The sequence below is a fragment of the Corvus moneduloides genome, chromosome 8 (genome assembly GCF_009650955.1).
Source record: "Corvus moneduloides isolate bCorMon1 chromosome 8, bCorMon1.pri, whole genome shotgun sequence".
Lineage (NCBI taxonomy): Eukaryota > Metazoa > Chordata > Aves > Passeriformes > Corvidae > Corvus > Corvus moneduloides.
The window spans coordinates 20,126,192-20,150,076 of record NC_045483.1 but is presented as its reverse complement, the minus strand read 5'-3'; the positions used below and the strand labels follow the sequence as shown (position 1 = coordinate 20,150,076).

The 23,885-nt window shown below is 43.8% G+C and overlaps 1 protein-coding gene across 1 annotated transcript in view; it reads right to left on the bottom strand.

Moving 5' to 3' along the window:
• Positions 1-3,820: 3,820 nt before the first annotated feature.
• The window catches only part of TLL2 (tolloid like 2), an 85,926-nt gene continuing 65,861 nt past the window's right edge, over positions 3,821-23,885 (bottom strand). The window contains exons 11-21 of the mRNA XM_032116854.1: positions 23,648-23,764; positions 20,123-20,268; positions 19,002-19,197; positions 15,612-15,737; positions 13,726-13,886; positions 12,168-12,348; positions 10,745-10,870; positions 9,796-9,923; positions 8,790-9,003; positions 7,515-7,765; positions 3,821-6,644 (exon numbers count right to left, since the gene is read on the bottom strand). Of these exons, the coding sequence (XP_031972745.1) occupies positions 6,510-6,644; positions 7,515-7,765; positions 8,790-9,003; positions 9,796-9,923; positions 10,745-10,870; positions 12,168-12,348; positions 13,726-13,886; positions 15,612-15,737; positions 19,002-19,197; positions 20,123-20,268; positions 23,648-23,764 (1,781 nt within the window). The 3' untranslated portion in view covers positions 3,821-6,509. The remainder of the gene's footprint in view (positions 6,645-7,514; positions 7,766-8,789; positions 9,004-9,795; positions 9,924-10,744; positions 10,871-12,167; positions 12,349-13,725; positions 13,887-15,611; positions 15,738-19,001; positions 19,198-20,122; positions 20,269-23,647; positions 23,765-23,885) is intronic.

Below are 23,885 nucleotides of genomic sequence, written 5' to 3'. Positions count from 1 at the left end.
CGGGTAGATATCCAAGCCAATCTCAACTTATCCTTGAATGCTAAATAGAGTAGGCCTATCAGCAGCAGATGGTTAGTATTCAGAGGGAATTTAAACCCTTCGAAAATTGATGGGGTGGGCCCAAAGAACTGGTTGAGGGGTTGGGAGAAAACTTCCCCTGGTGTCATTTCCTCACAGAAGGTACCATTGTTAACATAACCCCAAAAACATGTGCTCAGTGTGTGATAGCTGTTTATCCATGTGCCCACATTCCGGAGGAAGTTAAAAACCCATGAATTCCTCACCTTCTCGACCCATAACGCAAGCTGGATAACAGCAATGGTAGCCTTAGTCAGAGGACCCATATTCAAGTAAGGAGCTGCAAAGGGGAAGAATATAGCCACGGCTACATGCCACCCGAACCAGGGTAAACTAGACCACATAGTGCTGCCTAACAAGGTTCCAATATCCAGCACACAAAATAAAGTTATCGAGGAACTGTTATTCCTTTTTCACCTCTATCTCTTAATGCCCTTAGGCCCCACGTTGGGCGCCAAGATCTGTCTCGGTTTTGAAAGACAGGTGTCTGCTAAGGAAGGCAGAGGCCCCCCTTGAAGTGGCAGATATAACCCCTTTTCCCTCCAAGTTATTATATTTTGAAATCAAGAGCCTTTAGGCGAAGATGTGGGAAATAGGAATAACAGTTCTTTACTATATATATATATATATGTATATAACCAGTCAAACAAAACAACAACAACTATGGCAGTAACAGCAATCACAAACCCAGTGCCAGCCTTCTCGGCTGTCAGGCTATTTCCCCTCGGGTGCAGTTCCGCTCGCAGCCGGCAGGGGCGCTGGCGGCTCCCGGTGAGCAGGGCAGGTGCGATGGTTCCCCCGCGGCTGCAGGGGGCGCTCCGGAGCGAGCTCGGGAAACCCGCGGCTCTGGTGCCCTGGGATCCCGGGAAGGGATGGAACAAAGGCTTCACAAACCGCTGGGCAGCTGATCCCGGGCTCTCAGGGACAGCAGGCTGGAACGGCAGGGACGAACGCAAATCCCGGGTGGCAGACGAGATGTATCCAGATGGGAAAAACCCACGGAGGCCCAGGCAGGCAGGGCGAGCAGGGCTACAGCGTAGCGAAAGCTCGAAGCAGCAGCGGAGCAGGGCAGCCACAGCTCGGTCTCCAGCAGGGCAGGGGAAAACGGCTTTTGGGGTCCCGGCGTTGTTTCCAGCAGGAAGAAAGAACGGCCAAAAAGAAAGAAGCAGCAGCTCCTTTCTCTGCAGCTTCTCTCCCCGGACGCTCAGAGCGAACTGACCCCACACCCAGGTGTAGACAAAGGAGTAGCCAGGTCCGCCCCACTCCCCTTTTGTCTTTCTTAAGTACAGCTATTTGTCCCCTAGCAACATGCATATGGGAGAAAATTCCTTTAACAGAGAAAAAACAGACTAAACTAAAACCCCAACAGATGTTCAGTTTGTTGTGTTTGTCTTGATCTTCATTTACATAGATACTTGTTGTCCCTTGCATCATGGTCATATAAAAGTCCTAGTGGCAAAACATAATTCCTGTGATTGATTGTCACAAGGCACTCAGAGACCATGTGAGTACTGCAGAGAAAACAGTGTGCAAGAATTCCCACCTCCCTTTGGAAATGTTTAGCATTATTTTGAAGGAAATATATTTGCCCACATCTCAGGTCCATGCCTCCTTGTCCCTCCATTTTTTCCCATGAAGGCTGCAGCTCTAATGCTTGTGTACTCTAAAACAATAGCAAACCATCACTGACTGCTGATCTGGGATTGCAATAAATGCATAGACGTGCAAGCAGAAATAGCAGTCATGTATGAGACCCAGGAACAATGGGGAGGAGATTACCTTGAGCTTTCCATTAGTCTAAGGCTGCCCTAAAAGCCAGTCCTGCAATCAGGAACTCAGCAGCCTATATGCTTTGTTGAGAGTTAAAAATGGCTTACATCTGGAGGTCTTGGAGGGGATGATTCATATTCCTGCCCACTGGGATGCTGATTCATCTGAGGCAATGAACAAAACAGCATCTATCAACAATTCACAAACAACTGCATGAGAAGCACAGGGCAGCGAGAAAATGTTGTTACTAAACAGCTCCAGAATGCAGGACATGCTCAGGAGATAAATAACAACATGGGGGATAATATTTGGGATAATATCCAACATATCCTAAGGTGGATGCAAAAATGCTCTTTCTTTTGGAACAACAACAGGGTCACTTGACACCTGCCCATGAGAACAATCTTGCAGAGGTCTGCTTCATAATCCAGGGCACCAGCCTCCTCTGCTCCAAGTGCCCTAAGACCAGGCAATACCTCCAGGACAGAAAGGCTGGGGCCAGATGCTAAAATTCAAGCAGGTGTCTGAAACTGTCTCTTGCACCATAAGGAAAGGCAGAGCTAATGAAGCAGTGAGTTTGATTGATTTGGTTGGGGCAGAGAACAGGAGGGTTAAACACTCCCAGGGGGCTTTTAGACAGGTGGTCCAGTGGCCCCACCTCTCCTGCTTTCTGACCTCCCCCCACTACTCCCATCCAAAGACCCAACCAACTCCCACTCACCATTTCACGCTTCTCCATGAAAATTCCCTGCATGCAGTAACAGCAGACTGCCCAATGTTAGGGTTAGTGCTCCTTTTAGGATAAGCTTCTCTTCCTGCTAATACATGCAGAACCTGTAGAGAGGAAGAGATGATGGCATTTCTCGGGCTAACTCACAAACTGACCAGGTCCCAGCACACCCAAGCTCTGGTACACACCTGGGAAGCTGGGCTTTAGGGCACTGGAGCCTCCATCTCCTCTCTACCAGCTGCATGGCAAATAAGGCAGCTTCTGGCTCTAAGAGTGCACTTAACGTGAGGCACAGAGGGGAATCCTGCTTTTGCTTTCCAAGGCTAGCACCTCATCTGCCAGAGCATTTGCTGGAAATGCCAGGACAAAGTGGAAGATTTCTGCTGGCTTGATGCTGAGACCAATGAGCCTGTCTGGTCTGCGGCACCATTCTTTGTCTGAAGTAAGTTGTACCACTGGGTCATATTGTGCCATGGTACTCTGGTGCAGGAGGTTACAGGGGGATGCTTATTCTTTAGGTCATCTCCATTGCTGCTTTGCCTTTGGGAGCAGCTGGGAGGAAATTCAGACACCATGAAGGTTTGTATAGCTGTGACACACACCACAGGAAATGTTCTGGGTGGTGGGACATAAACAAACTAGGTGTGTGTTGGGGAAAGAACAAAAACATGGTCCTTTGCAAGCAGGGTAGACATCAAGCAGTGGACAGAAAGAGGAAGAAAGGCATTTTAGGTGCTGCCCTAGCAGCATTTTGCTGCCATGGAATGTGGATCACAACTTTGCAGTAAGGAACATCTGCCTCATCCTGCTGTCCTTTGCACAGGAGTTTCATGTCTCTGGGTCTTGGGACCTGCTGCTGAAGGCCATAGCCTGCAGTGTAATATGCAAATATCATAGCAATATGTAATATGCAATGTGTCAAAGCAAATGAGCTAGTCCTTTGAAAAATATTTATGGACTAATTCCCAGATCCCTGACACTTATCACTGCAGACCTGCATCTCAGCCCCCATGTGTGAGCAACACATGGAACAATGCAGCCCTCTGGCTGGCCAAATTCTTTCTCTGCCCCACTTTCTAATGCTCCCTTGATTGCAAAAGCCAAGACAAACCTAAACACCCACAGGAAAGTTCCTTCCTGGTATTAGCAGTAGAGACAAACAACAGTTGGCAGAACAAGGAATGTAATAAGAAATTTCCTCCCCTTGCAGAAGTGGAAAATGCATGCATACAACAGAATGTGCAACTGAATCCACAGTCTTAAAGAATGCAGAGATTCATTCTGGGCACAGGTACATTTGTGATTGTCCCCACACCCTCTTCTTTTCCCCCTCTAAAAATGATTTTAGTTAGTGAAATGTAAAACCACACAAAGACCAGAATACATATTCACACATCAGAGGGTTTGACATTTTTTTCCTTAAGAAAATTTCACACATTTAGAATTATTGACTGTTAAGTCCAGTCAGTACAGCAGAAATATTCTACATAGATCATTGGTTGGAATGCACAGTACAACATTTGTGAACACTCTGTCACAAAAGACACCTGGATGAACACTAACAAGTGTAGTGGATCTGTCAAACCACATTGCAAGCATCTGCAACAAACCAGTCTGGGGTAGATGGGAAATTACCAGAACGTGGAACAAAGATGTTAAAGTACATGGGAACCTGCTACAGTCACTTTTCCCTAGAGCCATTGCTGCCACTAAAAGGTCAGGAAACTTGAACTTGTCACCTGAAACTTTGCTTCTGTTTCACAGGGATTGATGCCATAGTTTTATTTCCAGACCCAGTTCACTGTAATTTTGTTTGAACTGGAGCAAGGAAGAGAAGGACAAACACACACCCCATCTAGCAGAGCTTACTTCTCCAGACCTGCATGGTCAAACAGCTTGAGGTCAGAGGTCTTGCCTGTAAAAAGGCCACAAAATTTTAAAAAAGAAACAAAGCAGACCTGAAATAAACCAATAAACCAAAACCAAAACAGAGATAACATGATTTTATACAGCCTGCAATAAAGCTATAGTCAATGGTACAGTATTGTTCACATTACACTTATTAAGGCTTTGACTACTGGTCTTCTACATGCACATTTTATATACATATAATCCTCTGTGTGTGTACATAAATTACTTTACTTTTCTTGTTCTAAGCAAGAAAATATCTTCATGCATTTGCTTCTCCTAGTATTCACAATACTTGGACCATATTCTATTCAAGGATTTCTGGAGAGGGCTGGGTCTATTTATTATCCATCTGAAAATGCCCTTATCTCCAGGAATGTCATTTGTGCCTGACAGTGGCACTGGCCCCACACTTCTCCACAGTCATACACCAGAGAGGAGGTGCCACCCCAAAGCCTGACAGCACAATGGTTATGTAAACATAGTAATCCTTGGATTATAAATACTTTATTAAAGCTAACACACCTCAGCTTTTAGCTCATAATTGCCCATGAGTGCCTTAATGAAACATTCAGAATAAAGTATTGTTTTTCCTCTTATATCAACTGCTCAATTACAGTGGTTCTCCCAAAAACACATTTTTCCTTATTTTTTTCTGAAAGAAGCACCAAGCTACCTGTAAATTCTTTGAGCATGTGGCTGGGTAGCTTTCACGAGCAAACGAGAACGTGTCTGAGTCTTATAGCTCTAAGTGCTCTAAGTCGAAGTCACCATCTCACTTGCAGCCTTGCCATGAAGTTAAGAGACTGGGCCATGCACCAGTGACAAACAGGGAGGAAGCAGAAACCAGAAGAGCTCTTCCATTCCTAGTCCCATGCCTGTAGCTTGTACATGTTTGACAGGTTCCCAGAGATCACCAAAGCTGACCTGTAGCATGGCCTGTGTCCCTTTGCCTCAGGGACACCCTGACTCCCCCTGCCCCGGTGTGTCCTTCAGTGAGATGTTCTGTCCAGCTGAAGTCGCAGAGCACTCCTAGGTTGTGGTGGGGAGCCCTGGGGAGAGCAGCTCAGCTGTGAAAAGGAAGGGCTCATAGGGAAGTGGTAGTAGGGAAAGGAAGCAGCATGAAGAAGGCTGAGAAAGCAGGAAAGGGTGGAGTGAGGAGGAGAGATTCCTTATTTAAGATAAGGCCTGGGCTGCTGCCACAGCCCTCAGAGATGCCATGTGTGGTGGTGTAACTGGAGCATGCTGTCAGCACTCCTATTATGAAGCTTTGCCACCATCACACAGTCATGCCTCGCATCCCACCACAGCATTTCTATGTCAGCCACCACCGTTCCCTTGGGCACTGCATTGAAGTACTTCCATTCAACATATACCATGACAATTACTGCAAACCAAACACCGGGTCCTTCTCATTCCCTGGAATCCAAGTAGCTAGCAGCCCTAAAGAGACTGTCCCTGTCCCTGGCCTTGCTCTCCACTCAACAATAAGCAAGACAATAAATAGACAGGACAGAGTGATGCAGGCACAGCCATCTGGTTGTTCTCTTATTGCACAGAGTATTTGGGGCAGGTAGGGGAGAGCAGGTGGCTCACACAAAGTCCTTTGAAAAAATCATACTGGTTGTCTGTCCAAATCACCTGCTCCAGAAAATATGTTCAGACAGCTCATGTGGGTGCTTGGGAAATGTCACCTAGAAACAAGATATGCAAGAGACGAAGGCTATTCTCAATTCAAGTTCAGTCTTCATTCAGCCCCATGGCAAGTTGTGCAAAATACAATGTTTATGTCCTGGCAGGTATGATTAAAAGAGAATTTTTTGGTCCTGGGTATGTTAAAAAGAAAGGGTCATGCTAATAATTGCAGAGGCAAACCTTTGAGACTGAATTTAGTTTTAGTTACAGAAAATACTGTACACTGCTTTTGGCCAAGTGCACAGAAGCTTAAAAAAAAAAAAAAGACAAAGATCACAGTTAAATGTCTTGCTCTTCAGATGGGGAATGTCTGTGAGGAACAGTCAAACTATTTTCTCATGTGCAATGCATCCTGAAATTTGGTACTTATGTATCGGGCATGAAATCCTTTCTTGTTGATGGTGTCGTCTGTATGGAATCGAATCATGATGGAATCCCCTGCAGAGTAGATTTCTTCCAGAGGCTGCAGAAAAGGAAAGAAGACAGTACACAGTGGTCAAGTATGCAGACTAAATAACTATCTGCACTATGATACTAGAGTTTAAGCCCACAGTGAAGACAGATTGGCCAGTAAACATAAAGACTTGAATGCTCAGTACCTCCTGCCCTGATGTGCCTTCCTAAGCATATTCCTTTGCTCTTTATGTTTGAAGACTGATGACAGTCCACTCTACAATCCCAGTTCTTCCAGTTACTTTTTTCACAGGACTCCCTGGATGTTCTTTTCCCAGTCTTCAGGTTTACTCTAATTTGTCATTGTCTTTTCAGGAAATGATACAATTCAAACTGGAACCTGTTTGGCAGCTGAGGCTCTCCCAGTGTTCAAATAACTCAGGTACTTATCTTACATGACAATTCTGGTTATGTCCCACACTGTTGTGACCTGCTACAATCTTCTTGTGCTTCTCTTTCCCAGCCATTCTTCATTTGTCAGTGTGCAGGTAGGTAGATTACTACCCAGCTGCCCTGAACTTCTTCACACCAAGCTGCTATGCTTTTGTTTATTTTCCAGACCATTTCCCCAGTTTGTGAGAACTTCCACACACCTGCTCCCTGATTGTCTCTCTTTAAATTCAATAGGAAATTTCTCCATTCAATTGCTGAAATACATGGCCCTGGGCTAAAAATGGACAGTCAGTAAGCAAGAATTTTCCAGCCAACTCTGCATCAGATAAAATGGCTGTGATATCCTGCGGAAGGGGAAGAAGCAAAACCTAGCCACAAAGCATTCTCAGTATCAGTTTGTGACAGCTGCCCTTCTCCAAAAATGGTATGAGGATACTTCCTTGCCACCCTCAGTGATCCCTCTGAAATCACCACCATCATGGCTTACCCCTGAGCCACAGAAGCGTCCCAGACGGGGTGCAGTGCTGTCATAACCATCGTAAATCTCCATGTAGTCGTACCCACAGTCAGCCTCCTCCTCTATCTCAAATATCTGGAATATTAGCTCCACCCCATAACCATCTTCAGCTGCAATCACCCATTCACAGTTGGCTTGACCTGGGTAGTTATTGTCCCCAAACTGAGCATGGGAGTATAGGTCCTTAGCTTGTACTTCAGCCTTTAAGAGCCCACCGCACTCTGAAGGGAGAAAAGGACACAAAACAGTCTCTCATAGTCCGTACTCACAACAAAGACTCATCCCACTTTTGGGTCAGTCATGAGCAGAAAAGACCTCTGGCTTGAAGTGCAATAGGGAAGGTAATTAAACACTGCACCAAACTACAATAAACCAGTGAATTCTACAGTCACCCATGAATCCAAAGACCCACGTAGCTTTGAGGAGCTTGGTTCTTTTGGTACAGAACACACATGGAAAGAGGTGACCAGTTTAAACTGGCAGGATAGGGTTCCTGACACATACTCTCGGAAAATGTGTTGTTTTAGAAAGCAATTGCTTTGTCCTGTAGATGAAATTCTAACCCCAAGTATTTTGTCAGCAAGAAGCGGAAACACATCAAAAAACTGGGGACCAAAGCAATCCTTTTCTGCCCACACAATGCACAAAAGTAGCTCTGTGTTTGTGCAGAACATGTGTGCTTTAGCACACATTGTCCCACAGCCAATGAGGAAGACGCCTCTTCACCAGTGTGACATGCACAGCCACTCCAGGGATGTTTCATCTGTTTACAGTGTTTACAGTGGCAGGGATTCAAAAGAAATGAATGTTGGCACAACACGCCCACCCCTGTGCTGCCACACATAGGAGGATCAAGCTGTGTCTGTCCACAGCACAGCTCTGCTTCTACCATAATCAATCTAACCTGGGCCTGTTCTGAGGGTGGGCCAATACACAGGCTAAATTGCATAACATCCTTTTCCAACAGTTGATACGGAACAGAAGGGATTCTTGCTCAACCAAACACCTCCAATTTAAACAAAAGAGCCTGAGCAAGAATGCCCAATACCAAGAGACTTCTGAGCTGTTATGGAAGCTGGTATTTATGGTATGCTGCTGGCAATGGTCTGGAAACTGAACATACACCGCTTAAAATTTAGGTCAAGTTGATCTGGGAAAAAGGTGTGTCTGTTTTTACCTAGTAAAAAATGTAGTGAGACTTGATGACATCCTTTGGCACTACGGTATTGGTGGCAACCGGCTTACCTGTGCTGTGCTTTGCCTGGAAACCTCTCCTTTGCACAGAAGCATCAGAGTAAAACCTGAGGAACATCTTGTTGGTAGAAGCCACTACAGGGTCAGGTTTCTTGCTGCCACAGAAGCGGCCAAGGACAGGTGACTTGCTGTTGGGCCCATCATACATTTCTAAGTGGTCATAGGCACATTCTTGGTGCTGCTCAATCTCAAACTCATTGAAGGTCTAGAGCAAGAATATGGAGAATTAAGACAGCTGTAAATCTGAGCATGCAATTTAGCATAAGGTGAAATGCCAAGTGAGAAACAGATCAAATGGTACATCTGTCCCGCTCTCCCCACAAACTAAAACAGCATAGTGTGCTTTCAGACATAGTGATCTCAGGGTGGCAACAAGCAGAATTCTGTTATCAATGTGCTGTGTTGCCTCAGCCTTTCTGCCTCACATGGGTGCATGAAAACAGTTATCAACTGCAAGCCTTACAACACTTATTTTTCTGGCTGGAAATTCTGCCCAGCACACCAGATGGGCTGTTCTGCAATATTACTTCCACTGAGCACAGGGATTATTTCCCCCAGTACATGGACCATCTGCACAGCTTTGGGCATGTCCTGCCATTTGCATCAGGCCATGTTGTAAAATGGGCCTGACACCTCTCCCTCAGAGGGGCCGGGGGCTGGCTCAGCCACCACCTTATGTGGATATGGCCCCAACAGAGTGGCTCACAAGGAGGGGTAGGGGTGGGAGGGCATTTATGCCATTTGTTTATGGAGGGCAATACTCCACAGTTGTCATCTGCTGGAGTCTCCTCCAAGCTGCCTCTCCTCTGTCTTGTGTCCCTCTGAGACCTTCTGCCCTTTTTCAAGCCAGAGCAGCCTCCCAGGAAACTTTCCTCCAAGAGCCCCAAACAGGACCTGAGGGGATCAGCCTCCCACTCACACGGTGGTGGGAAGTCACTTCAGCTCCTCACAACCCGGCCTGCTTCTTGCCTCACACTCCCGCTCTCTGGTTACTCACTACTTTCACTCGGTGGCCAGGTGTTGCAGAGATGTCCCAGGTGCACTCTTTCCGGCTGGGATACTTGTCAGGCCAGTTGGGACTGCTCATCATTCCCTCTGCACCACTCAGCTTGTGCTCGCAACCAGCTTGGGAGAGAGAAATTGCATTGGGGCAAGTCTCACATGGCAACCCTGTAGTGTCCTACATGGTCCTCTCTACCCACTGAGACCCTCTAGAGGGCAGAGACAGGGAAGGCTTCAGTCATCAAACGAGGCCTTTCAGTATTACTCCATAATTCTGGTGGGTTTGTCTATGCTTTTTTTGAGCTAACCTGGCAAATGGTGAAATGGACCATCTCACTCCCCTGGGCCTCATTAACCTAATCTATGTCCTCACACCCTAACCTATTCTCTGCTGCTTCACTTCATCTGCCCTGTTCCTAGGGCCATGATGTCAACCCCTCCAAGTGTTGACTTTGGTGCTATCTCAGCCTTGCATTGTCTTGCCAATCTGGAAAGCTGAATCAGCTCATGGAGAGGTCAGACAAGGACCAGAGACCATACCCAGGAAGGCCATGGGAGCACACAACAGGGATACGGGTGCAGGAAGAAAGGTAGTTTTGGCACCAGCAAGTGGTCAGATCAGCCCATCCTTTCCCTTCTGACTCAAACACAATAATTGAATGAAGCAGCAGTGACCAGTCTAATGATGATGCCCCACAACTGCTCCTTTTGCAAGTCCAACTTCTCATCCCCACCCTGTCCATCCCCTATGGGCATATAGAGAGCAAGACTGGGGAATGGGAATGGTCCTGTTTCTAGGCAGTTTTTCAGCTAGCTGGGGCTTTTTCAGTGCCCTTGCCTGGTATGCTGTACAAATTTCCTTCCAGCACAGGGCAGGAAGCACCCTGAACCAAACCATGTTTGAAGAACCTTGGCTTTCCTGAGGGCAGGAGTGGGGACTTTACCTTCTTTACAGTCATGGCCGTTTTCATGCAGCATGAAGCCATTTTTGCACTGGCACATATAGCTCCCAAAGGTGTTGATACATTCGTGCTGGCAACCACCATTGTCTTTGGAGCATTCGTCCTTGTCTGGGCAGGATCAAACCAACAAACACTGAGTTGACAGGGACACAGGTTACCACAGTCACTAGCTGAGAGCCCCATACACAGGCTGGCACATAGCAGTGCAAATCTCCAACTCTACTGCTGGATTAGTCCAGTCAGCTTTTTAGCCCAGATACTATCCTCTTCAACTGCCTTACATTCCATAAAATGTATCAAAAATGTGTTCTATTTTATAATGTAAGTTTATTGGTTAAAGACTCCTGTCTAAAAGAAACCTAGAGCAGTGTCTCATTCTTTAAAAATAGAGTCTAGGAAAAGCATCACACAAATTCACTCTCCTAAGTAAAAATCTACTTTATTTTCTCAAGTTCTTATGTGCTCTGATGAGCCTCCATTTCTAAATAGCTCTGTCTGAGCACAAATAGCCAGGTGGTGAAGAAGATCTAAGGTATGAGCGGCTCCCTGAAGCTGAAATATGCCCCAGTGGATCTTCACTCCTGTGTGTTTAGGACTATGCATTCCTCAATCTCACTTTCTGAGCATAGGATCTGCTCATGGTTTCCAGACCAATTTAATTTATGAGACGTTTATCTCCAATTTTTCTTGGGACAACGTCCTCCCTAGATCTCATTAACTTCATCTGTCTCCTCATTCCCAAATGTATTTCTAGATGAATCATACCCACCTCATCCTTCCTCCTGTTAGATTTAATAAGTCAAACCCTTACCCCTGATTCTACTCTGCAGCTGTCCTAATTCAAAGCCATTTTGCCTGATCATTCTCCTCAAAAGCATTAATACTCCTAGGACTCTGCTGAAAATACAGAATGAAATTGAATTTCTACTTCCAAATGACATACAGTTAACCTCCAGAACAGCCTGCCAACAAGGTACATCACCGACACAAAGGATTGAGAACAGAGGATGAGGAGCTTCCACTAGTACACACTGCTTTGATGGGAATGATTGCTATACAGAACACTAATGGAAATTTTGTAAATCTTCTAGTTTCAGAGGAAAAAGCTTTCCTTTAATACTCTAGGAGCAGAAATAACTTCTAGGATTAGGTTCCACACTGCTTCCTGCTGTGGAAGGACTGGAGGCATTGATGCAACACATGCATCTTACTGACACCACACTATGAAACTGGACCATACACTGCACTGAGAACCCAAGATGAAGGTGACACAGCACAGAGCAACCATACTTTTATGTTTAATGAACCATGCCAGGTTCTGACACGGTGTTAAAGAAAGTTCACCAAAACCAAGAGGTTCAGTCAGAGGAGACAGCTATGCAAGTAAAAGAATACAGTCACATACCAGAGAAGTAGTGAACTTTAAAGCCTTTCTTGGAGACCGTGTTGTCTGATTTGAACTCCAGTCTCATGTTGTTGCCATGTGATGTGATTACTTCGGGCTTCTCTGAGCCGCAGAATTTGCCGTGTAGCTTGGAATCAGAAGCCAGCTCACTGCGAACCTCAACATAGTCATATTTACAGACCTGCAAAGAGAGGAAGAGATTTCTCAGCTCTGTGGCCTTGGAACAGAGCATTTCAGAGGAAAGGGACGAAGACTTCACTGAGAAGGAACAGAAACAGCCTTGTACTCAAATACACTCCCTAACTTGCCCAAAATCTCCTCTGTCAGTTTTCTTACCCCTTCGCTTGCTGCCCTGATCTTAAAGCATGGGTGTGTTTTTCAGAATAGCAAAGGTTCCACTGAATTTACCAAAAGCAATTATTTCCATCTTATCCAAGAACCTGACAGTGTTGAATGAACTTTAGCAGCCTCCTGAAGTAAGGAAGTGCCACTGCTCCCATTTACAGTAGGGAAACTCAGACCTGAGTGCTTTGTTCAAACTCCACCCTGAATGGCAGAGGACAGACTCTTTTACTGTTATTTCATTTATCCTTGAAGAACTCTACTTCATTGTTCATTTCCAACTATTTTCCCTGCAAAGACAGCATGGGGAGGTGGGAGACGGGACACCTATTAGGGATGGAAAATACCTACTATTATGCAAAACTAGTAGAGAAAAGAAGCCCATTGTGCTGGTTTTGGCTGGGGTAGATTTAATTTTCTTCACAGTGACTGGTACTGGGCTGTGTTTTGGATTTGTGCTGAAAAAAGGGTTGATAATATCAAGATGTTTTGTTACTGCTGAGCAGGGGTTGCACAGAGTCAAGACTTCTTTTGCTTTGTGTACTGCTCCACCAGCGAGGAGGCTGGGGGTCCTCAGGGAGCTCTGGGAGGGGACACAGCCAGGACAGCTGATCCTCACTGACCAAATTCCATACCACAGGACATTATATTCAGTATATAAAGTGGGGGCAAGTAGAGGGAAGAAGGAGGAAGGGTAGACATTCAGAGTCACACTGTTTGTCTCCCCTATAAACTGTTACGTGTGATGGAGCCCTGCTCTCCTGGGGATGGCTGAACACCTGCCTACCCATGGGAAGTAGTGAACTAATTCCTCATTTTTCTTTGCTTGTATGCATGGCTTTTGCTTTATCTATTAAACTGTCTTTATCTCAACCCATGAGTTTCTCTCACTTTTACCTTTCCGATTCTCTCCCTGGGGGAATCCCTCACTGGGGGAAAGTGAGTGAGCAGTTGTCTGGTGCTTGGTTGCCAGATTGGGTTAAACCATTGCACCCACTTATAATAGAACAGCTTTAATCCTTCCACTCTAGAGAGAAAGCAAATCCAGACTTCAAGGGAACAGTCACTGTTACTGGCATAACCATAACGAGGGTGGGAAAACAACCAAAAGCTCCACCAGTAAGACAGACCCTCCTCTTCCTTGTACCCCAAGGATTTATCCAGTTCTGCTTTAGCCAAGAGTCCCACCTCCGAGATGCAGGGACTGGTTACGTACATCATTGCCTTCCAGCTCAAACACTTCGAACTGCAGAGAGATCCGGTACTGGGCTGGAGCTACCACCTGCCAGACGCAGTTTTTGTTAGTAGGATATTCCTTGGGCCATCCAGGGCTAGTAATGGTCCCATTGAGCTTGGTGATGAAGCCCCCACAGGCAGCTGGAGAGGCAATAAATGAACACAAGTTTTACTTGGTTCTGTTCAGACACACAGACTGGGCCACAGTGTTAACTAGCAAATGAACCAGATCCTGGTTGATGGCAAATTTCAAATCCCAGCCTCCAGAACAGGCTTAAAATGCTGGGAAGTGTGAGGAAGACAGAAACTTCATCTGCTGTAAATCACCAGTCAAATGCACCCAGTGAGGCTATGGCCCTGAGAGCCACCATATAAGATTAATTTCCTTTTTAATCTCTATCCTTGGGCTTACTGTGCATGAGTTGGCTTGACATGCACAACACAGTTGTAAAGGCCAGCTTGGTAAATTCACCTACACTAAGTGCTACAAACCTTACTAATGCAAGTTTATCAGAAATGGAATAATTATAAGATAATGGAATCCTAGGGAAGACACTGCTGTCAACTCTTCAGTGGTTTATTATATATGGACTGCATCTTCTCTAGGGAAAGTTGAAGACAAAGTCAAAACTTAGCTCCACTATCCCGTTTCCTTTAAAAATTTAGGATATCTCAGCTTCATCCTCTTGTGGGAAGGCAGGACTGTTACCTCAAAGGAGTAAACCTCAATTTGCTGCAAAATTCTATTTGCAATGAAGCAATTTTTTTCTTGCTGTTTCTTGAGAGTAAAGAGATATGGTCACACTTTCAAAACCCACAGGGATAAATTCTTTCTGTGTCTTGTTCCCAGCATAATTTTGCATTAATAGGACTATCCCAAGGGAGCAGCTTCGATATAAATAGAGTACCAAGCAAGTGGTTTTGGAGGAAAAAAAGCAATTTACTCTGATGTATATTGCTACACTTTCAAAGACTTTCTGCTTTGCCCACAAATGAAGTCTAAAATAGGAGGTTAAAAGTGAAGTTAAAAAAAAACCCTCCCAAGTTATAGCAACTGGCTTGCTCAAAAATGCAAGAAATTACTTTAAAAAAAACCCAAAAAGCAGCTTTCAAAACCCTTTTGCACACACCTAACTTGCTCTCACCAAGTCGATAGCACTCTTACCCAAACAGTTTGACAAAAGCAGAAATCAGGGCAAACCAGGTGATGTTGAGAGCACCACTGGCAGCATGTGGAGCTCCCTACATGTCCCTACAGACAGAGTTTTGAGACAAGAACAATGGATGGATTCTCAGCACACCAACAGCTGTATTGTTGGCAGAAGCAACACTTGTTGCATGAGATTAACTCTCTAGAAAGCTGACACAAACAGCTTCTATTATAGACACGTGTTTTTTTCCTCCATAACAGAGGGAGTAAAATTTTCTTCAGTATTGAGGAAGTCTGTTTTGCATGCAGACAAAACATTGATATTTTATTATATGAAGTATAATTCCTTTTTGAAAAACAAATAAATTCAGTTTTAGATTTAAAAACTTTTGTGCCACTCAATGGTTAGGTTGTTATGCCTACTTCCTTTATGCTGCACTGTGGGAGATCTGGTCTGAACAGCAATCTCTGGCCATGAAGGACAACTGGTTTTAGGGATGTTTATCAGTATAGAATCAGGATTTTTCGGGGTTTTTAACCAAAACTTGTTTTTCAATGGAAGGCATTAACAAAAAAAAAAAAAAGAAGCTGGGGAAAAATAAAGCAAAATAAAGAGGATGGAGGGGCAAGGAAAATAATTTCCAAGACTAATCAATTCCGTTATTAGCTGTAGTACCTATCCTATAGTCAGATGACTCAATCTGTGGATTACTTACCTTCACAGCTCTTTTTATCAGCTGTCAACTCATAGCCAGGCTCACAGGTGCATTTGTAACTGCCCAATGTGTTCTCACAGTGCTGCTCACACCCACCATTGTCCGGCAGAGAACATTCATCCATCTCTGTCAGGAGAAAGCCAGAGCAAGTCACACTTTCCTGACCACCCAAACACCCTGATATTCCTCATGCAACCCTTCTGGACAGAAGGAACAGAGCACTGACTGCCAAGCCAAGACTGTGGAGCAGGCACTGCAGCAAAGCTCACAAGTGCTGAAACACTTCTAGCACCAGAACCATAAAGGACTACCATTACTGCTACTAGCCACCAGTGCTTTTTCTAGACACGAGCAGGAGAACACAGTCTCCTGTAAAGACTTCACTGCCTTTTGTTCTCATATGCCATTTTTTTCTGCTTTGTTTCATTTGTTTTAAAAATCCTCACGGTCTTGAGTAACTTGAGCTACCAGGAACCAACCCATTATGGCACACACAGAAATGGAGCTGAGGGAGGTCATACCCCATGGAAAGGGGGCAGCAAAGGAGCTGGCAGGACACGCACGTAGTTCTGCCTTTTCACAGGCACATGAAGTCTTGCTACCTTACACTTTGAAGTAACGTTCTTCAATCACATCTCAACAACCTGAACTAACATTTTAATATAAAGATAGCCACTGGCTTCTCACCCTGACCCCTGATTCCACATGCATCCCTTAATAGATGGTTTTATTAACATGGCTGTGGTGGGTTGGCCTCAGCTAGCAGCCAAACTCCCACCTAGTTGTTGGTCCACTCCCTGGCCCACCAATCCCATGGAATGAGGAAGAAAACAGGAAGAATAAGAGCAAGAAAGTTCTGAGTCGAGACAGACAAATTATCCACCAATTACTGTTCTGTTCAAACAGACTCAATTTTGGGGAATTTAACTTAATTTACTGCCAATTAATATAAATATTTGAGTGCTAGTTTAGGTATTGGGAAACAAAAACTGAAAATAAATATGTTAAAACACTTAAAGAAAACACCTTTTTGCTTGCCTTTCCTGGCTCAGCTTCATTCCAGGCTCCTCTCCCCCTGCCTTGTACCCCTACAAGTTACACTCAGCCCCTGCAGCAAAACCAGGGTTGTGCAAAGGCAGGAGGGGATGAGGAGCCACAGGCAGTACATGACCCTGCTGCTACTTCTCATTCTTCTCCCCTGCTCCAGGTAGATGAACTAACATTTTAACCATATACAAAATAGGCTTCAGTGACACAAACAACTTGTTGCCAAAATGAAGATAACTAACAAGAATAATCCTGGAGATATTGCATGAGATATACCTGACTGGCTGGAGGTGAGGTAATTGCTCTCCATATCTTCCTGGCATTGCGCCTTGGGGGTGACCAATGGCTTACCCTCTCTAAGCTGATTGCAAGTTTATTTTCTCTGAAAAGTTAGACATTACCACTGCATGTTCTCACAAAGCATAGCATTCAATTCCATCCTTAACTCTGATTTTTTTTAGGCTAAGTTATTTTCTTTCAATGTTGTAAGACATTTAATTGAAGCCCTATTCCTTTCATAATTAATTAAGGCAAAGCTTACTCATTGCTCAATCAGCTATGAGAAGCAGTCTGAAGAGTGCCTGCAGAGCCATCTACTTTGATCCCTTTGCTCATGGAGTGTCTGGTAGTCACAAGCCTGCTGGATATGGAGGTAGGGACTGCAGACTTCAGATTCCAGCTTGAAACTCCACATGTAGCCTGCAGGTGTGTCTACCCAGCTTTTGCACACAGACATCAGCTCTGCCCACAATGCCAGCTGGCTAGAAATTGTGCAGCTATGACTACTGTGATGCTTGGTCCAAGCAAAAACACTTTACTCCTCAGCTGAATTTACTAGCATGGACTTAAAAACATCCTAACCATCCACAAGCTACGTGGTTTCTGGTTCAAACACGAGAAATCTGAGCAGACACTGGAAGATGTAGTCTGCCAGCAAAAACTCCACAGAAAATACTTGTGTCTCCAATTGAACTAGTGTACAAGTTAACACATTTTTACATTAAAAAAAAAAAACCCAAACAAATTTATTTCTGACTATCTGTATTACAAAAAAAGCACCTCAGGTTCCGGTTTATAAGTTTCTTCCCCTACAAACTTGTAGATGAACCTCAGATTTTAGAGAATGATTTGCTGTGTCTCCATGTAGCGCTAATCTCTGAAAGACATCTCTGCCACAGTCAGCCTGCACTGTTCACTCCTGAAAGGAGCCAAAATGTCTTTAGGAAGAAGTATTCTCTGTGCCTTTATGGAACCGTAGAAATTTAAACAAGGAAGTCTAGGTACTGGGAGAGTTGTCCAGGGACTGAGATTAAATGTCACAGTAAGTATTTGCCAGTGATCTTGCAATCACCCTTTGTCACAGTCCATTAAGACCTCTCAAATTTACAGGCCAATATAATCTGTGAATTCAGCTTAATTTAACTTTTTCTTTTTTTGCACATAAGTGCATGGTTTAAGAACTACAGGTTATAAATTATGACATTTTATGGCTTGAATGGTGAATAAGTGAATTCATGGGATAGTCTAGTCTGAGCAAAGGGGATTGAGCCCTGACACATTTGTTTAAGTCTTAAGTTCATGAAATAAAGTTTAATTCACAGAGTACATTCTCCTGAAAATTTGTGAAACCTAAATGGACCATGACACCCTTAACATGAGACAAAAGTTAAGGTATAAATAAATAAAGGACTTATGCAATCCAAATATTGGCATTGTAACTATTATTTCTGTACAACTGTCACTGAACTTAAGACAAACATGACTGTCTTCCCCCCAGCAGCTCCACAGGTATTTTCCCAAGCAGTTAGATATTTGGTTCTTGCCTCTATCAAGTCACCAGGATCCTGGTAAAGGACCATGTCTAAGGTCCAGCTCTTAAAAAGAGAAAAAATTTTAAAATCTTAGTCTTACTCACATCTTCCTGAAAAGAATCTCAGTTTAGGAACACATTTGTGTCCTAAAGGTCTCAGTATTCTTTTTCTGGGACTCTACTTGCATTCAGATTTACCCTCACTCCAGACGTTTGTTTTGGAATAGAACTTAAGCAGAGAGCTGTCTTTAACACTCCTTGTGCGGTATTACTACTTCTTTGGGAATGTCAGTGTCCTCTAGCATGGCTAAAGGGAGGTAACATTCTGTCCAGCTGTGCAATATCTATGCTGACACCAGCCCAGAGTTGCTTTCTGTCCTAATGAAGGAGGAGGTGTTCCTGTCTCAGCATCGATGACAGTCGTACAAACAAATCTTAAGTACAAGCAGATAGAATGATAATTGGTCATTTGTGGATGGCTTAAGGGATAAATAGCCCCCAGCTTTGACTGTGAGAGGGACTAGATCACATACCTCTAAAGAAATTTGCTGCAAAGCCTGCTTTATTGATGGTTGCGTCAGATGCAAACTTCATCCATACTTTGTTTGAACTGGATTTGATGTCTTCTGGCTTCTCGTAGCCACAGAAGTGGCCGATCAGTGGGCTCTGTTCAGTGAGGCCATCTCGGATCTCCAGGTAGTCGTAGGAGCACGCATCATGCCATTCAATCTGCAACAGGAAAAGTGTGTGCCTCTACCTCACTAGGAAGAGTTCTTCCAGCCAGGCTAGTGACACAGTTAGACTTTGGCCACAGATCAGTTCCCCAAACAACTGGCTACAACTAAGTACTTGCTGTGGCTGCCACTGAGCTCTTCTGCAATTCAAACTGCATTCAAGCCTAGGCACATCTCATTTCTGCTGCTACCTCATGGCTATCCTGCGGTGAAACCCAGCCCCTGATTATCTACAAACTGCTTTTGCGTGAGAAGCTGTAAGAAACAGAGCAGAACTACAAACAAAAAGGTTCAAGGAATAGCTGTGGGGAGGTAGCAGTATCAGCCCTTCACAAGACAAGCATGGTGAGTGTACACAAGCCACAGGAGCCTGTGGAATAGATGGGATTTATGCACCAATCAAGGTCCTGTCCACCCCTGTCTGTGACTTAGCATCTTAACAGAGGCTGATCACTGGCATGTAGCTAAGAGCGTAAGACAGCCTATAACCAGTAGAGGAAAACTTCTTGTGAGCTCTTCAAGGCCTGTCTGCCATCTGGGAACACAATATTTCTTTGGGGAGTCACATCCTACAATCTAACAAGCCCCAGTGACACCAACAAGTGTTTTTTGCCTGGATTGTGACCATTTACTTCCATTTGATCAGAGTGAAAATTTAAGGACTCATGAGTCTCTATTTAACATCATCAACACTTTTGAGTCCCTTCTAATTCTTTCTGTCTAGAGTAACAGTTTTTGAAAACTCAGCATATTTTAAACTTGGCTTCAAAATCTCTGAGCAAACGTTTGGTAAGGTAAATGATACTCTGAAACAGCCAAAAGATTTTTTTATTATTATTACTATGACTTTATTATTCATTTTGAAGGATCTATAGAGGCAAAATAATATCTGTAATATAATATACAATGACATTTCTCACCTCAAAGGCTTGGAATGTGATTCCTATGTGAAAACCCTCAGAAACTGTGATCTTCCAGATACACTCTTTGGAAGGTCTGTAGTCGTCTGGGTAGTTGGGAGATTGGATCTGACCAGCATCTTTGTGTATTTCTCCACCACAAATAGCTTCATAAAAAAGAAACAGAGATTGCAAGTTTCTCTATAGGTAAAGCCTGCTCCATACGTACCTTTCTCATCAAATCTGTATCAGTATCGCTTGCTATACAAAAGCAACACACAAGTCATGGAAGTTTTTACAAATCTAACACTTTGTCTTAATGACAGTGTCTCCTACCTTGCTGTGCTCACGTCCTCAGAAGGCGAGCTCAGTGGGCCAGATAATTTTTATAAACTTCTGTTATTCATACTGCTGCTCACCTTCATATCTGCTTGAAACCTGCTACCAGCAGTAAGAACCAAGAAAAGGGGGGGGGCTGGGGGGGAGGGGGAGTTGCAAATCAAATCCAGCCACACGATGGCAATATTAACAAGCACAACTTGAGCTGTTCACCACCAGACCATCAGGCTGACTGCTGTGCATGAAAAATTCAGTTTTAGCGCCAAATGTAAGAATAAGTTTAAATACTAAAATAGAAAATTTAATGAAAATCTAGTTTAATACAAAGCTAGTAAAGACCTTGAAGACAACAGCAGTTCAGCAAAATTGTCTGCAAGACTATGTAGGCAATGAAAGTAAGATCACAGGCTAAAAGCTGTGTTACCCCATGATGCACAACGCACATCTACAAAATACATGAATGTTTTGGCTGTGCCTAAAGCCAAGGAAACAAAAAGCACCAGCAAAAAGTACACGAGAGATGGTACTGCAATGACACCTGCCAGATATCAACCATCCTCACCCTTGGCTTCTCCCCACAAGGCACTGCATTAGCAATTCAGATATGGGCTCCCTGTAGCGTCCTGCAAATTGCTTGCATTGGTTAACACTCTCTTGATTTTGCATTGTAAGCTATTAATGTAACCGAGTTAAAAGCACTGCTTCATTAGCCCAGAGGTAACCTCTTTCTTACAGAATCAGTGCTAAAGCACCAGCAAAGAGTTGCACCCAAAAATTCAGCTGCAGAGCACAATTTAGGTTGCAATTTGAGTTCGTATATTCAGAGCTACAAGTGGTGCTTGAGAAAACCTCTGAAGGACCCTTTAAGAACTGTCTCCCTCCCCTAACAGAAAGAGGGCTACAAGAGCAGAGGACTTTTTTCTAAGAGCCATGAAACTGACAGCCAACAAATAATACCTTCTCTATCCACTGCAGAAGTTCACACTAACATACAGCTGGGCGTCAACTCTACTTGGAGAGCCTTGCTGCAAAATGGAAAGAACATCTGCTGGTGGAGCCTGAGAAGACAATAGTGACGGCAAACTCGGGGCTGTCAGCAGTGCTGTAGGGCAAAACCACCAACATCTTCCCTTCTTCAATCTTATGAATGAAAGGGAACAGAGTGACTGAATTAAGAGGACACTTTTACTAAATAAACTGTCATTCAGTATCAAGTAATTCTACCATCACGTGGTTACATGCTTCCTCCTCTTTACTCCCAACTTCTGAAAACTTTAGAGCCAAGACTTGGAGGAATCCAAATCCAAAAATCAGTCCTCACCCACAGTTTCCAGAAAAGTTCAGATGCACTGTCACTAAAGCAAAAGACAGAGAAGCAGTGCTAAATGTGAGAGAGGAGTTCAAAAGCAAAAGAGGAACTAACAGCAACAGAGAAAGATTTTGGACAAAAGTTAATAGAAAATTAAAGACTTATAGGCAATCCCTCCTGGAAACAAAAACTACCTTTATTGCCTAAGCACAGAAGTCACAAAACAGCTGAGCAAGACTTTGCAAAGGGCAAAAGAAACAAGCCATTGTCAGAGCTTGCTTAAGAGGGAAAAAAGGATTAAAGAAGATTTTTGGAAAATCTCCTATTTCAGTAAATAAATTATGGAGAGAGATGTAGATAATCTCACTACCTGCTATTCTGACAAGAGGAGGCTGAGATAAGAAAGGAACTGTGCAATGGGCCATTACTGTGTCTGTAGCACAAGCTGGTTTATACCAGTCATACTCTGTGCTTGCTGTCAGGCATAGCCATAGATTTCATAGCCTTCCAATGGGAAATTTCTTGCAGGAAATGGTTATATAAAAAGCCACTCCTGAAGAGGCAGGAAAATATGAACTTGGAGTTTGTTCAACCAGTAGATGTACATTCTGCCTTCAGTTGCTCTATTCAAAAGTCAAGTGAAGCAAGCTTGTATTTACTAAATCTTTAGGGATCATTTATTAATCAACAGGAAATATGGGAAATTGTCAAGGGAAAACAAAGTCACTTTGCAAAGTGACTTTGGAATGCAGCCAGTGTAAAATTTTTTTCTTCCAATACCATTTAGCAATATGAAGGACGATGCCATCCACACTAATTTGATCACTTCTAATTCCAACAAACTACCATAAAGGGGGTGTTACAAACCACATGGTCCAGGCAACAGCTGCTTTTCAGGAGGGATGTTAAAAAAAAAAAAACAAACAACATCAGGCAAGATACCTCTGTCTCTGGGGCAACAATTCCTACAGAAACCAGATATTTCTCCTGTGAAACAGATTTGTTAGCCCCAAACTGCTGTGAAATCCTCATATGCTTTATTTGCACTTCCCCAACAGTCCCATGTTTGCTTTGCTTCCCTCTGTTAGTATCATTATTCATGAGTTTATGGCACATTTGGGCACTGGGCTTCCAGCATTATGCTTGTTCCTGTCGCTGAAGAAAGAAGATGATGCAATGCTGGTACCAATACAGTCAACCTGAATACTGTTGACAACACTGGTATTTCTAAGAAAAATGCCTGCTGCACAGAAAACAATGAAGGCTTTGAATATATTTTAGAATCATTGTTGCAAAAAAATAAGCATATATGGAAAACAGAAGTTACTGATTTGTAATGACTGTGGTACTATTGCTTCCCCTTCAAAGTGGTTTCATCATCTCAGTGCTATGCAAATTTCTAAAATACCTGACCTATAGAAGATCTGACATACTGATTTCCAACCTTCTGTGAGTAAAACATACAAGGGAGAAACAAAAGAACAATCTTTGCATCTGAGAAAACAATCAATCAATCAAACAAAAGACAATCTGTATTAAGTGATATAAAATGTATGATCCCAAACAGAACTTTGCCTGTTAAAATACTGAAAGAAACTCTTGCTCCACACAATGCTGCTTACAGGGGCAGGTTAGAGCAAACAGAACCTGGCCTAAGTATGGAAGCTATTGCTTTGTGTTGCCATCTTCTTGTGCCCCCCAAAATGTGATGATCTAATTGGAAAATCCATGTCTTGTCTACTGAAACAAGCCACAAAATCTGCCAATTCCCATAAAAACAAGAGCGTGGCTGTATCTAACTACACAGTGCAGCAGAACTCCTGCTGATCCCATAAAACCCCTGCATCCTGTTCTGTCTGCTCTGTACAATGTGACAGACTTCCAGCTAAGGGCTGTACCTTCATAGACCACAAAGAAGCCTTTGCCCAGGATGTTACTGCTGCTCCGGAACTCGATCCACAGCCTGCTGTCCGTGGAGATTACTGGTTCAGGAATCTTGTCACCGCAAAATCTACCTAGAAGGCAGGAAAGAGACAATGAAGATGTCTATGAACTCCTGAGGGACAGCACAGCACAACAGGCACCTGTGACTCTGGGAAGCAAAGAGTCTTGGCTTAAAGGAGTGTGCTTCTGTAA